Source organism: Myxine glutinosa, chromosome 6 (assembly GCF_964187855.1).
Source record: "Myxine glutinosa chromosome 6, kmMyxGlut1.1, whole genome shotgun sequence".
NCBI classification, from domain to species: Eukaryota; Metazoa; Chordata; class Myxini; order Myxiniformes; family Myxinidae; genus Myxine; species Myxine glutinosa.
In genome coordinates, this window is record NC_136266.1 from 69,572,770 (window position 1) to 69,588,643 (window position 15,874).

The following is a 15,874-nucleotide window of genomic DNA, read 5'->3' on the forward strand; positions in this document are numbered from 1 at the left end:
GACGATATCTGGAGAGGCAAGCAAAGCGAAAGTTGGCGATTGATACTCGTGAAATTATGGACACTGCCAAGGACATTTATGCTGCTGTGGCTCGTAAGATGGGTGTGCAACAACCTCCAGTCTTTCTTGCATCCAAAGGGTGGGTAGATAAGTTTATGTCCCGTCATAAAGTGAAAAGTGTTAAGATATCTGGCGAGGCGGCAAGTGGGGACAAGTCTACAGCCCGTGAGTACCCTGAATCTCTAAAAAATATTATCGATGAAGGCCAGTACACTCCCGATCAAAATTTTAATATGGACGAAACCAATTTCTCTTGGAAAACAATGCCTCGGCGAACATTTATCACTACCAAGTCAGCCAAAGTTCGTGTAAGGAAGGCCATAAAGGAGCATTTCACCCTGCTGTTCGCTATGAATGCGTCAGGAACGTGCCGCCTTAAACCCACAGTTGTGCATCGAGCTAAAAGACCCAGGGCCTACAAAGGATGCAACATGAACAAATTAAATGTGCATTGGAGGACATCAAAGAAGGGGTAAATGTCGGCCAAACTTTCCCAGGACTGGCTGAAGGAGGCATTCATTCCCGAGGTTGAGGATTTTTGCAAGTCCCAAAACATAAGGTTTAACATTCTCCTGCTCCTCGACAATGCCCCTGGACATTCGCCACTTCTAAGGGCCGAGCATGCTAATGTGAAGGTCGAGTTTTTGCCACCAAACACGACTTCCTTGATCCAGCCCCTCGATCAGGAGGTCATATCAGTTGTGAAGGCGTCCTATTCCACACGGCAATTTAGGAAGATGCGGCAGGCAACTAAAGACACCGCCTTTATCCAGCAATTGCTAGATAGTGAGGATGAGGATGAGGACATGGTTCAATGGGATACTGAGGCAGAACAAAAAGTGATTCGGTATTGGAAAAACCACAATGTGAAACAGGCTATCGACTTAATGGTAGACTGCTGGAACAATGTTACGCCTGCCAGTATCAAACATGCCTGGCGTAACATTTTGGAGGTCTGCCTGAGGACCGCCAGGTGGCTTTGCCAGGTACGCCACAGACTGTTGAGGCAGAAGTAGAAGCAGCGGCGGAAGAGGCACGCCGAATCCCTGGAGCTGGTTTTGCTGAGACTACTGGTGAGGACATCCGACAAATGATTCAGCTTGCTGCAGTTACTGTCGACGAAATAATTGAGGAAGATGATGTAGCACAAGAAGAGGACAGTTCAGGAGAGGATGAGGAAGGGGTAAATGTGAGGCGTGACGGATTATCCATGGCCGACATCAAGAAGATGATAGACTTGGGTTGCCAGCTACGCCACCTCCTTGAACAAGATTTAACAATCAACAGTGAAGCAAGGTGCTCCTTTATTAATAAGGCACTGGCAGGTTAGGAGGAGCAGTATCACGCATTTGGCACATGTGTTAATTTGGCGAATGTGTTGGTTTGGCGCATGTGTTCGTTTGGCGGATGTGTTGGTTTGGCGAATGTGTTTGTTTGGCGAATGTGTTGGATTGGCACATGTCTTGGTTTGGCGAATGTGTTGGTTTGGCACATGTGTTAGTTTGGAGAATGTGTTGGTTTGCGAATGTGTTGGTTTGGCGAATGTGTTGGTTTGGCGCATGTGTTGGTTTGGCGAATGTGTTCGTTTGGCGAATGTGTTAGTTTGGCGCATGTGTTAGTTTGGCACATGTGTTAGTTTGGCACATGTGTTAGTTTGGCACATGTGTTAGTTTGGCGAAAGTGTTGGTTTGGCGCTTGTGTTAGTTTGGCGGATGTGTTGGTTTGGCGCATGTGTTAGTTTTGTGATTGTGTTGGTTTAGCACATGTGTTAGTTTGGCGAATGTGTTGGTTTGGCGCTTGTGTTAGTTCAGCGGATGTGTTGGTTTGGCGCATGTGTTAGTTTGGCGAGTGTGTTGGTTTGGCAAATGTGTTGGTTTGGGGAATGTGTTGGTTTAGCGCATGTGTTAGTTTGGCACATGTGTTAGTTTGGCGAATGTGTTGGTTTGGCGCATGCGTTTGTTTGGCGCATGTGTTAGTTTGGCGAATGTGTTGGTTTGGCACATGTATTAGTTTGGCGAATGTGTTGGTTTGGCGCATGTGTTAGTTTGTCGCATGTGTTAGTTTGGCGCATGTGTTGGTTTGGCACATGTCTTGGTTTGGCGAATGTGTTGGTTTGGCGCATGTGTTATTTTGGTGAATGTGTTGGTTTGGCGAATGTGTTGGTTTGGCGAATGTGTTGGTTTGGCGAATGTGTTGGTTTGGCGAATGTGTTAGTTTGGCAAATGTGTTGGTTTGGCGCATGTGTTAGTTTGGCAAATGTGTTGGTTTGGCGCATGTGTTAGTTTGGCGCATGTGCTAGTTTGGCGAATGTGTTGGTTTGGCACATGTGTTCGTTTGATCCATGTGTTGGTTTGGCGCTTGTGTTAGTTTAGCGGATGTGTTGGTTTGGCTCGTGTGTTGGCTTGGCGAATGTGTTGGTTTGGCACGTGTGTTAGTTTGGCGAATGTGTTGGTTTGGCGCATGTGTTAGTTTGGCGAATGTGTTGGTTTGGCGAATGTGTTGGTTGGGCACATGTCTTGGTTTGGCGAATGTGTTGGTTTGGCACGTGTGTTAGTTTGGCGAATGTGTTTGTTTGGCGAATGTGTTGGTTTGGTGCATGTGTTGGTTTGGCGAATGTGTTGGTTTGGCGAATGTGTTAGTTTGGCGCATGTGTTAGTTTGGCACATGTGTTGGTTTGGCGAATGTGTTGGTTTGGCCCTTGTGTTAGTTTGGTGGATATGTTGGTTTGGCGCATGTGTTAGTTTTGCGAATGTGTTGGTTTGGCACATGTGTTAGGTTGGCGAATGTGTTGGTTTGGCGCTTGTGTTAGTTTGGCGGATGTGTTGGTTTGGCGCATGTGTTAGTTTGGCAAATGTGTTGGTTTGGCGCTTGTGTTAGTTTGGCGGATGTGTTGGTTTGGCGCATGTGTTAGCTTGGCGAGTGTGTTGGTTTGGCACATGTGTTAGTTTGGCGAAGGTGTTGGTTTGGCACATGTCTTGGTTTGGCGAATGTGTTGGTTTGGCGCATGCGTTAGTTTGGCAAGTGTGTTGGTTTGGCGCATGTGTTAGTTTGGCACATGTGTTAGTTTGGCGATTGTGTTGGTTTGGCACAAGTGTTAATTTGTCGAATGTGTTGGTTTGGCGCTTGTGTTAGTTTGGCAGTGGTGTTGGTTTCGCTCGTGTGTTGGTTTGGCGAATGTGTTGGTTTGGCGCATGTGTTAGTTTGGAAGCATGTGTTAGTTTGGCGAATGTCTTTGTTTGGCAAATGTGTTGGTTTGGCGCATGTGTTTCTTTTGGCGAATGTGTTGGTTTGGCGCATGTGTTAGTTTGGCTCATGTGTTAGTTTTGGGGAATGTGTTGGTTTGGCACATGTATTAGTTTGGCGAATGTGTTGGTTTGGGGCATGTGTTAGTTTGGCGCATGTGTTAGTTTGGCGCATGTGTTAGTTTGGCACATGTGTTAGTTTGGCGAATGTGTTGGTTTGGCGAATGTGTTGGTTTGGCACATGTCTTGGTTTGGCGAATGTGTTGGTTTGGCGCATGTGTTGGTTTGGGGCATGTGTTAGTTTGGCGCATGTGTTAGTTTGGCGCATGTGTTGGTTTGGCGCATGTGTTGGTTTGGGGCATGTGTTAGTTTGGCGCATGTGTTGGTTTGGCGCATGTGTTCGTTTGGTACATGTGTTAGTTTAGCGAATGTGTTGGTTTGGCGAATGTGTTGGTTTGGCACATGTCTTGGTTTGGCGAATGTGTTGGTTTGGCGCATGTGTTAGTTTGGCTCATGTGTTAGTTTGGCGAATGTGTTGGTTTTGTGAATGTGTTGGTTTGGCGCATGTGTTGGTTTGGCGAATGTGTTAGTTTGGCGCATGTGTTAGTTTGGCGAATGTGTTGGTTTGGCACATGTGTTAGTTTGGCGAATGTGTTAGTTTGGTGAATGTGTTGGTTTGGCGCATGTGTTAGTTTGGCGCACGTGTTAGTTCGGCGAATGTGTTCGTTTGGCGAATGTGTTGGTTTGGCGCATGTGTTAGTTTGTCGCCTGTGTTAGTATGGCGAATGGGTCGGTTTGGCACATGTGTTAGTTTCGCGCATGTGTTGGTTTGGCGCATGTGTTAGTTTGGCAGATGTGTTAGTTTGGCGAATGTGTTGGTTTGGCAAATGTGTTGGTTTGGCACATATCTTGGTTTGGCGAATGTGTGAGTTTGGTGAATGTGTTGGTTTGGCGCATGTGTTGGTTTGGCGCACGTGTTAGTTTGTCGCCTGTGTTAGTATGGCGAATGTGTCGGTTTGGCACATGTGTTAGTTTCGCGCATGTGTTGGTTTGGCGCATGTGTTAGTTTGGCAGATGTGTTAGTTTGGCGAATGTGTTGGTTTGGCAAATGTGTTGGTTTGGCACATATCTTGGTTTGGCGAATGTCTGAGTTTGGTGAATGTGTTGGTTTGGCGCATGTGTTAGTTTGGCGCACGTGTTAGTTCGGCGAATGTGTTCGTTTGGCGAATGTGTTGGTTTGTCGCCTGTGTTAGTATGGCGAATGTGTTGGTTTGGCACATGTGTTAGTTTCGCGCATGTGTTGGTTTGGCGCATGTGTTAGTTTGGCAGATGTGTTAGTTTGGCGAATGTGTTGGTTTGGCAAATGTGTTGGTTTGGCACATATCTTGGTTTGGCGAATGTGTGAGTTTGGTGAATGTGTTGGTTTGGCGCATGTGTTAGTTTGGCGCACGTGTTAGTTCGGCGAATGTGTTCGTTTGGCGAATGTGTTGGTTTGGCGCATGTGTTAGTTTGTCGCCTGTGTTAGTATGGCGAATGTGTCGGTTTGGCACATGTGTTAGTTTCGCGCATGTGTTGGTATGGCGCATGTGTTAGTTACTCCCGCCAGGGAGTAATGCATTCACTCGTGTCCGTGTGTGTGTGTGTGTTCGTGTGTTTGTGAACAAGATATCTGGAAAAGTTCTGAACGGATTTGGCTGAAAGTTGGTGGCATTATTGCCCTTGGGATAAGGAAGAATTGATTCGTTTTTGGTGAAGCTCAGGATTTTATTCCCGATCCAGGAATTTTTTGAAGGATTTTTTTACCATTGGAAGATCGGGCTCATTTTTTTTTTGACATTATCTTCTATATATTCTATATTTAACATTGTGATATGAAAATAGTTTTCATATTTGTTGATTTGCCCCGGCATATGACGCGCTGTAGAATATTGAATTATTTGGCATGAATTAATTTCTCTCTGGACGGCGCCACAGCAGATGAGGAGGACCGCAAGGCATGAGGACACAAAAAAAAACCTCTATATGTGCAATCCATGCTTTTCCAAAAAAAAAAGAAGAAACAAGTAAAGATACATTCAAAGTACATGTCCTCATGCCTTGCGGTCCTCCTCATCTGCTGTGGCGCCGTCCAGAGAGAAATTAAAGACAGCCAATGGGACTTGTAGGCCTTTTTTTTTGTAAATAATGAACACAAGATTAAGTTATTTTAAAATGTATTTATTCTGAAAATTATTAAGTTCTTCAAGCATATTATAGACTGCTATTTCGTTCTCGAGATCGCCTCGCCGTTCCGTTAAACATTCCAATGCGTCGATCGCGTCAACACTGCGCATGCGCAAGTGGTCTAACAGGCCGATGGTTTCCCAGGATCTCTTCTCCCAGTCCACCAGATTATCACAGACACTTACACACTCCACACACACTTCAAGACAAACGAGATAGGATCCAGGCCTAACTAACGAGACCATCCGCAGCTCTCTAGGCCTTCTGGTTGCTTCACACGAACCCGACAAAGAACGTCTTCGTTTCAATAAATGACAATATCCAGCCGATAGAGGCCTTGCATCGCGTGAGCGTCGTCCATGGCAACCGGTTCCGCCCACCATCTTGGGTGGCATAAACAACATGGCGGGAAAGCTGTCGTTTGATCAGACGGACCTGTCAGTTTACGCCCGTAGCTTGCCCGTTGAGGCGTTTTCGCGGTATTGCGAGAAACTGAGGCTGTGTCATCTGCCTGTGGACCCGTGTGGACCGACAAGTACGCTACACACACACACACTCCACAGTCCACACACACTCCACAGTCCACACACACTCCACACGTACACCACAAGTACGCCACACACACTCCATAAGTACGCCACACGTACACCACAAGTACGCCACAAGTACGCCACACGTATGCCACACACTCTCCACACGTACGCCACACACACTCCACAAGTACGTCACACGTACGCCACACACACTCCACACGTACGCCACACACACTCCACAAGTACACCACACGTACGCCACAAGTACGCCACACGTACACCACAAGTACGCCACACGTATGCCACACACTCTCCACACGTACGCCACACACACTCCACAAGTACGCCACATGTACGCCACACACACTCCACACGTATGCCACAAGTACGCCACACACACTCCACAAGTACGCCACTCATATGCCACACACACTGCACACGTACGCCACACACACTGCACACGTACGCCACAAGTACGCCACACACACTCCACAAGTACGCCACACGTATGCCACACACACTGCACAAGTACGCCACATGTACGCCACACACACTGCACACGTACGCCACAAGTACGCCACATACACTGCACACGTACGCCACACCTATGCCACACACACTGCACAAGTACGCCACATGTACGCCACAAGTACGCCACACGTATGCCACACACACTGCACAAGTACGCCACATGTACGCCACACACACTGCACACGTACGCCACAGGTACGCCACACACACTGCACAAGTACGCCACATGTATGCCACATACACTGCACACGTACGCCACACGTATGCCACACACACTGCACACGTACGCCATACGCACTCCACATGTACGTAACCAAATGCCTCATAGTCCAGCAGAACTTTGAGGTAACCTTGCACTAAAGGTCCCACAATGGTTTTTTCTTGATTTTGCATCTTCAGACCATGTAGAATCAGAAACTCGAGGGTGCCAAGCTGGCACCCTTGAGCGTTTTGCAGAAATCGCGGGTTACCAAGGTAACCATACCCATCGATTTGGGTGTAAATAATAAACACGAAATCTGCATATATTAGCAACTATAGCTTCCCTGATATTGATTAATATGTCAATCTGTATGTTTTCTGACACGAGGAATCCGTTGGACACATTATTCTGATGATTGAAGGTCAAGGTCATATTACAATGTCAAGGTCACACCAAAAATATGATAATTCGAACATTGTTTTATTGTTAAAACTAAATATTTCACCACACTGAGTAGTGTTATGGTGTTCTAAAGTGTACATAAAATGTCACCAGTTGTAGATACAACTTAAACACTAGATATTTAAACGAAAACTTAATAATGTTGACACGAAAATAAGTGTGTATAAGTCCGACCATAAGGGCAACATATTATTACGAAGCTAAATATGAGTCTAAAGCACGGAAAAGTTCAGCGGTCAGCCCAACACAATTTGCTCAAATATGATAAAGCTCTTAATTGTTATTACAATATGAGCATCAACGGTTTTATATACATGTATATTATATGTACAGTCGGTACTGTTTATTACCCCCCCCCCCCCCCCCTGGGATTTCAGCAAAATGTGAGATAAGCGATGCCGTAATAAGCAGCACAAATAAGGTATTTGTGCTGTGTATGATAATGTTTTTCAGCGTCCTAGTTTAATCAGTTTATCACGTTAATTGTTTATAATTCTGCATTTACATCTTCCTCATCAGGTACGTCTGGCACTACCATTTTAGTACGTTCATTACAACAGTCCAATCCACCTTCACAATGACAGAATATTGTGCAGGGCAACATTGAAGATGAACATGAACACCTTGATGACTTGCAATTTTCGCAAGAGCACTTGATCAGTTTGAGTATGTCATCCGGTGCAGATGATGTGTCCTGTGGAACCATCACAGGTTGCAAAGTTTTGTTCTCTGTATCTCGTGTCCATCCATACATGGTAGGGTCCATGTCTGGCGGACAAGCTTCTGCGGCATGTTTCCAGAGGCAGGCTTGTAAGTGGCCCCTCATTACATTAAGTTGAAAAGATTCATTGGTAGGGGGCAGATATATGAGCTTTGGTCGTGACTTCTTTTGATGCAATGGCTGCAGACCTGCGGAACCTCAACACTTCATCGTATGAGCACACGACACCGAACTTATATAACTTTTGAATTAGTTCTTTTTCTTTTATCAGTCCACCAATTGTAACTTGCAATGGTGTGGGGGTTTTGGTTAGGAGATTCGTAATCATATTGCAAATCATTATCACCGGTAGTTTCTGAGTAGTGCCAGGTAGCAGTTTGGTGAGAAGATCCATCATTGTTTGGCTTGTGTATTCATCTGCTAAATCAGTGTTCATTCGACAATGATATATTTCTTTGTGGTGCGGAATCGTCTTAGTATCGCTTTTCACGTGTTTCACCACTTTTCTAATAGCTTGTTCTAAGTCATCATCGTCATCATCAGGAACCATATTGAAGACATCTTTGGCTTTATCACGGAACACAAGTATACTTGCAATGCCTGTTGCTGTAAAAACGAGGAGATCGTCTGTAAAATGCGGAGACACTGCACTCAGTAATGTTCGTTTTGACATGACGGTGCCTCCAAAGCTTTGGTAAAGTTTGTATATTTCTGTTGAATTTCTTTTGCGCGATCGATCCGCACTTATATCTGAAACAAGTTTGCCATAAGCTGCATCTACTATTAATGGTCCATGAACTTCAGTAGCACGTGTCGCTGCAAGCTGTACCGATTTGGGTGCCATAAATTTAGTCTTGCAGTCATAGTGATACATAGCGTAGGCTGCATGCAGATCACTGACAGCTCCTTCTATTCTCACTAATACTTCATTAGCCCATTGATCTGCACGCGCGTGACAATTGTCCAGTATTGCTGTCTTGAATGGTTTATGATGGATACGATCAGCAGTTCTACACAAGACTACCCGCCGCTTCTGGCGATTCGGATTTTTCTTATCTTGTTCACATGGCGTTCCACAAAAGATGCAGTCTCTCCTGAATTCAAAACTACGAAGGTCACAGCGACATTGACGTTTTCCGTGAGGTAGTGGGGAAACGGAGCGAGATTCTGATTTCCGTAATCTATTTAGATGAGATTTTGAAGTATATGAAGAAACGCAGTTTTTGTGATAGTGCATTGTGAAATTGGAATCATCGGAGAAGTTTTTCGCGATGTCGACATGCAAACCATCGTCTCTAAGTTTGCTTGCATCGATAATACTTGATATCCGTCGTTCTGTGCAAACTGATAGCGGCTGATTGGGGTGACTGCAGGCATCAACTCTGCTGAATACACACTCCATGCTTCTTATCTGAAAATACAGGAAAGCACGAATTAACAATGTGAAGACCGCTGTTATTATTTTTGGCGTGACTTTGACATTGTAATATGACCTTGACCTTCAATCATCAACATAATGTGTCCACTTTATGTACACTTTAGAACACCATAACACTACTCAGTGTGGTGAAATATTTAGTTTTAACAATAAAACAGTGTTCGAATTATGATATTTTTGTTGTGACCTTGACATTGTAATATGACCTTGACCTTCAATCATCAGAATAATGTGTCCAACGGATTCCTCGTGTTAGAAAACATACAAATTGACATATTAATCAATATCAGGGCAGCTATAGTTGCTAATATATGCAGATTTCGTTGTTTATTATTTACACCCAAATCGATGGGTATGGTTACCTTGGTAACCTGCGATTTCTGCAAAACGCTCAAGGGTGCCAGCTTGGCACCCTCGAGTTTCTGATTCTACATGGTCTGAAGATGCAAAATCAAGAAAAAACCATTGTGGGACCTTCGGTGCAAGGTTCAGCTAAAAATCCCTATTTAGCTGCCGGACTATAATCCTGCTTTTCGCTTCGCGAGCGAACGTAACAACCTCATAAGCCATATTCTCACCTGAGAGCTGCAGTCAAGGCAGCCATGAATCCGGTTTAGCGTTGTGTCGTCCGGAAAACGGTAGAATGACAAGTCGGATCCCTTATGTTATGAAATGGGGCTGTACATCCGACAGCACAACAACTCTTTACCATCGTGTAGGGGGCAATTTATATGTGAGACCAGTTTCAAATTGCCGCCATTACGTATGGTGGCAGAAGCAATGTTTTGCCACCCAAGCGGTCACGTGACTAAGACGATGACGTCACATGCAACTTCTCTATTGGATTCATGACGTCACGTCACACATAACTACTCATATCTTTGGAACGGCTGGATGGATCTGGACAAACTAAACGCAATTTTGTAGGGGAGAACCGTGCGCGAACGTCGACACCAAATTTGAAAAAAACAATTGTTGACGCGCAGGGTCAAAATCGATGCGCGCGCTGACCAGAACCCGGAAATATATTTTTCTCGGCCTGAACGATACTCTGCTCTTTGTATGTATTTTATTCAAATATCAACATCATACATACCTGTCTGATATGCATGCCTGCTGTTCTTGTAGACTAAGAAGAAGACCTGTTGGTCGAAAGCTTGTCTGAAAATTAAAGATCGACTGTCTTGAAGCTACGTCCGCTACTTATTTAATTTCTTCCGATTATTTATTGAATGCAAATGAGGCACCCTGCTCATATTGAGGAGTTTCTGCTATTTCTCACAGTTATATATACTAGCGTGACTCAGCGCGCTCTGTGCACCTCACCACACGTCGTTTCAGAGGGATAGGCATCTTTGACCATTTCGGTGTCTTCTGGGTCTTCAGAGTCTTTTGGATCTTCAGAGTCTTTTGGATCCTCTGGGCCTTTGAGGGTATTTTGGTTCTTCGGGGGTATTTAAGGGTATTTGGGGTCTAAATGGTCTTTAAGGGTCTTTGGGGTCTTTGGATCTTCAGGGTGTTTTGGCTCTTCCAGGTCTTTTGGGTCTTCTGGGTCTTTTGGGTTTTCAGGGTCTTTTAGGTCTTTGGGGTGTGTGTGTTTCTATATATATATATATATATATATATATATATATATATATATATATATATATATATATATATATATATTCTTTGTGAGATAGATCTGCTACGTTTCTTTCATTCGAAACCTTTGAGACTGATGTTCGGGTACCATTTGATTATGACGTTTATCCGGTTGTCCGGCTCTAGATAGGTCCCGATAACAAGTGTAAAGCTAGCCTACCCGATACACGTGGTCTGTGCTAAATTATCACATTGTACCTGTGGTTCCCTTCCCCCATTCCAAATAATATTACAGATCGGAATCTTTGTTTACACCTTTAGGAATGTGTAAATCAGATAATAAAAGTATCCAACTGTTAGATTGATCTGTATCTAACTTTTAGCTCTAAATATTGTTTATCCTGGTCATTCCCCCCTGGTCGATGATTTCAGCCTGAATAATCTCAATCATGGACTTGCTGTTCAGTTCTCCCCTCAATGTTATCAATAAACTGACCCTGTTACCATTGTGCTACCTGCCCAACTTTTTATCGCCACAGGTCGGATTCACATGGTCCTTCTACCAGATATACGATGGGTTTACACTCTTACCACTGGTGAAGTGTTCAGTGACTCCCTGCCCACACACCGTTGACTGCTTCGTTTCTCGGCCCATGGAAAAGACCATTTTTAACTACTTCATGTTCACTGGGTCTGTGCTGTGCACACTACTTGCCACCGCAGAGTTGGTGTTCCTGAGCACAAAACATTTTGTTAACGATTGCTGTATCAAAAAGTCCCCAAGTCGTGTGTATCCTCACATCCTCATGCACAAGCTCAACAGCCATCTGAAACCCAGTGCACCAGATGTCTTGAATCCATCCTGCCGACCATCGCATGCCATAGAGGATGAGAAACAGGAACCCGAACACACCGGTTAGCTCTGGAACAGAATTTTTACCTGATGGACCTCTGACCTTCGTTAGCGAAGACATAAATATAAATTTATACATATATATATACAGCATAATTATATATATATATATATATATACAGCATAATTATATATATATATACAGCATAATTATATATATATATATATATATACAGCAGTATATATATATATATATATATATATATATATATATATATCTATATATATATATATATATATTATATATATATATATACATACATATATATATACAGTATATATATATACAGTATATATATATATATATATATATATATATATATATATATATATATATATATATATATATATATATACACACACATATATATATATATATATATATATATATATATATATATATATATATATATATATATATATATATATATATATACAGTATGTATATATATATATATATATATATATATATATATATATATATATATATATATATATATATATATATATATATATATATATATATGTCGGACTTCGATGTATTTACAATCTATTCAATTCTTCATATTCTCTATACAAAGAATGCATAATATTGAAGAGTTTTTCCCTCGGGAAACTCTCAGTTCTTGTAAGGACTCAGGCAATGCAGCCTTGAGTTCAAAGCTATTTTTCTCCATCGCAGCGATGATTCGCCTCCCTTTGAGGCAGCTTTCTAACTTTAATGTCTGTTTTTCCTTCCGAAGGCCGTCATCTTCTTGGTCTAGAAATGTAACTCGCTTGTTGCTATGCTTCCAGGAAACAGGGTTCTCAAGGCATCTGGGACCTTGTTCTTCCGTGCTGCACTTAAAAAGGGAAATAAACAGTCTATCAAATTGTGATTGGGTGTGTTCGTGAAAAGGTAAAGACCATTCCCCATCATACATACAGTGACGTGAAAAACTAAGTACACCCCATGTAAAGTTTTGACTTTTTCAACATATTTCAACATAGCTATTTGATCTTCATTTCAACAATATTGATAGATAAAGGTGATATAATATAACAAATATCATGAAACATTTACATTTTGTAGTCCATTGTATAATTTAAATAAACATAAATGCAAATTTCGCATGTGGAAAAAGTAAGTACACCCTTGGCTCTAATAGGTGGTATTGCCCCCTTTGGCAGAAACAACTTCAAGTAGGCGTTTCTTATAACGGTCTACCAGTCTCTGACATCGACAAGGAGAAATTTTTGCCCACTCCTCCATGCAGAATTCTTTCAGCTGTGCGATGTTTGAGGGGTTTCTTGCATGCACAGCTCATTTCAAACCCACCCAAAACATCTTGATGGGATTTAGATCCGGGCTTTGACTTGGCCATTCCAGAACCCTCCATTTCTTTCTTTTCAGCCATTCCTTGGTGGATTTACTGGTATGTTTAGGGTCATTGTCATGTTGCAAGGTCCACCTTCGGTTGAGCTTCAACTTTCCGACAGATGGCCTCACATTATCCTCAAGCACCCTCTGGTACAATGAAGAATTCATCGTGGATCTACGATGGTGAGCTGCCCAAGCCCTGATGCAGCAAAGCTGCCCTAAACCATAATATTTCCACCACCATGCTTTATAGTTGGTATCAGGTTCTTGTGGTCAAATGCTGTCTTTGGTTTTCGCCAAACATGTCTTCTGTGGCCAAATATCTCTACCTTTGACTCACCTGTCCAGAGCACATTGTTCCAGAAGTGCTGGTCTTTGCCGAGGTGTTCATTGGCAAAATTTAGTCTTGCCCTGATGTTCTTTCTGGACAGCAAAGGTTTCCTCCTGGCACACCTCCCATCTAGATCCAATTTTTGCAGCCTCTTTCTAATGGTAGACTCGTGCACTTTGACATCAACAGTGGAAAGAGCTACCTGTAGGTCCCGTGATGACATTCTGGGGTTCTTAGAGACTTCTTTCAGCATCTTGCGGTCTGCTCTCGGGCTGAACTTGCTGGGGCGGCCTGGCCTGAACAAGTTGGCAGTTGTTTGGAATCTTCTCCACTTGTAGATGATCTTCCGGACAGTCGACTGACTGATTTCAAATTGATTGGAGATATTTTTAAATCCCTTCCCAGACTTGTAGGCATCTATAACCTTGTTTCTGAAGGCCTCACAGAGCTTTTTTGATCTGGGCATGGTGACGCCGCACACTTTTTTTTTTTTTTTTGTATACTGAATCGAGGCTCGTGAAAGAGCTAACATTTACTTCACAAACAAATCAACCAGACAAACAAAACACACAAAAAGCGGGAGCGGAAAACAAGATGGGGAGAGAAGGTGAAGCACACAAACACAACATTTGAGAGCAGGGAGATGTGTGGAAGGGAGAGGGCTTGGGGGGAGGAGGCATGGGAAGGGGGGGGGGGGTGGAGGGAGAAGTATAAAACACAAGGACACCAATGACTTCCAGGACAGAAGTTGGTATTTCAAAAAAGTGGAATTGGGGTGAAATTAGCGGGGGTAGAAAAGATCAAGGTTTTGGATGGGGGAAGATAAGAGATGGTGGTGAACAGCTGTTTTAAAGACCTGGAGGGTGGAGTGGGATTGAAGAGAGTGAGGGAGTTTGTTCCAGAGGCGGGAGAAAAGAGGAATGAAGGAGTGAAGGTGAGCAGAGAGTCTTGATTTTGGCAGTTTGACCATAAGAGGGTTGCAGGCAGATCTTGTGCGACCTGTAGGAATATTTGCGGGACAGAGCCCAGAGAGAGCTGGGGGGGGGGGGGGCAAGGCCAGAGAGGAGTCGGTAGAAGATGGAAAGACCACCAACCTGCCTGCGGTGAGTGAGTGAGAGGCCCTTGGAGTTAGCTTCATCGCGGGCGATTCCAATGATTCTGAATGCTTTGGTTTCAACAGCGTGAAGACGAGCTAGGTGTGAGGCAGGAGCACCAGCCCAGAGGGGAGAGCAGTATTCCATTGAGCTGCGGATGAAAGCCTTGTATGTGGTGAGGAGCTCAGGTGTGCCAAGGAAGGACTTCGCACGACGGAGGATGCCCAGTCGGCGACTGGCTTTGGAGGCCAGATTTGAAATGTGGTTTTCCCAGGAAAGATCATGGCAGATAGAGAGACCCAAAAGCTTGAGTGACAGAACTTCTTGGAGAGGATTATTCAGAAAGTGGATGGGAGGGTTGTCCAGTCGGTCTTTTCGGAGAGACATCGTAAGAGTGTGAGATTTGTCAGGATTGAAAGACATGTTCCACTTGTTTGCCCAGTCTGTGATTTTGTCCAGGTCTGCAGAGAGTGAGGAGGCAGCAGACTGCCGATCTGAGGGATGAAGAATGGAGCAACAGAGAGTAGAGTCATCAGCAAAGAGATACAGAGGATTTTCAAGAGAGTCAGAGAGATCATTGATGAAGACCAGAAAAAGCACAGGGCCTGCACTTCAGCACTTCAACATCAAACTCAACTCAGCACTTCAACATCAAAGAGCAAACCAAACTAAATGTATGAGGTTTAAATAAGACAGGTTCCTCCAATATCCTCTCTAACGATGTTCTAATCATTTGCACCTGAGCTGGTGCACCTGATTCTAATTTTAGGTATTTGAAGTGGTGATAAATGTAGGGGTGTACTTACTTTTTCCACATGCAAAATTTGCATTTATGTTTATTTAACTTATACAATGGACGACAAAATGTAAATGTTTCATGATATTTGTTATATTATATCACCTTTATCTATCAATATTGTTGAAATGAAGAACAAATAGCTGTATGTTGAAATATGCTGAAAAATTCAAAACTCTACATGGGGTGTACTTACTTTTTCACGTGACTGTATATATATATATATATATATATATATATATATATATATATATATATATATATATATAGACTTGGCATTTAATATGGTATTTTTTTTTTTCTTGACTTGGGTTTACTTTCTTAACTCAGTATATCAATCTGGTGAGTTTCTTTTACACTTTGGTGATTTATTTGTTAAAAGAA

General features: G+C 43.1%; 1 protein-coding gene across 4 annotated transcripts in view; it reads left to right on the top strand.

Annotated features, from left to right (window-relative positions):
• LOC137418721 (gap junction beta-2 protein-like) overlaps positions 1–11,975 on the top strand; it is a 47,396-nt gene extending 35,421 nt beyond the window's left edge. For all 4 annotated transcript variants that reach the window (XM_068104831.2, XM_068104829.2, XM_068104833.2 and 1 more), the window contains exon 5: positions 11,536–11,975. In XM_068104831.2, the coding sequence (XP_067960932.1) occupies positions 11,536–11,916 (381 nt within the window). In that variant the 3' untranslated portion in view covers positions 11,917–11,975. The remainder of the gene's footprint in view (positions 1–11,535) is intronic.
• Positions 11,976–15,874: the final 3,899 nt, after the last annotated feature.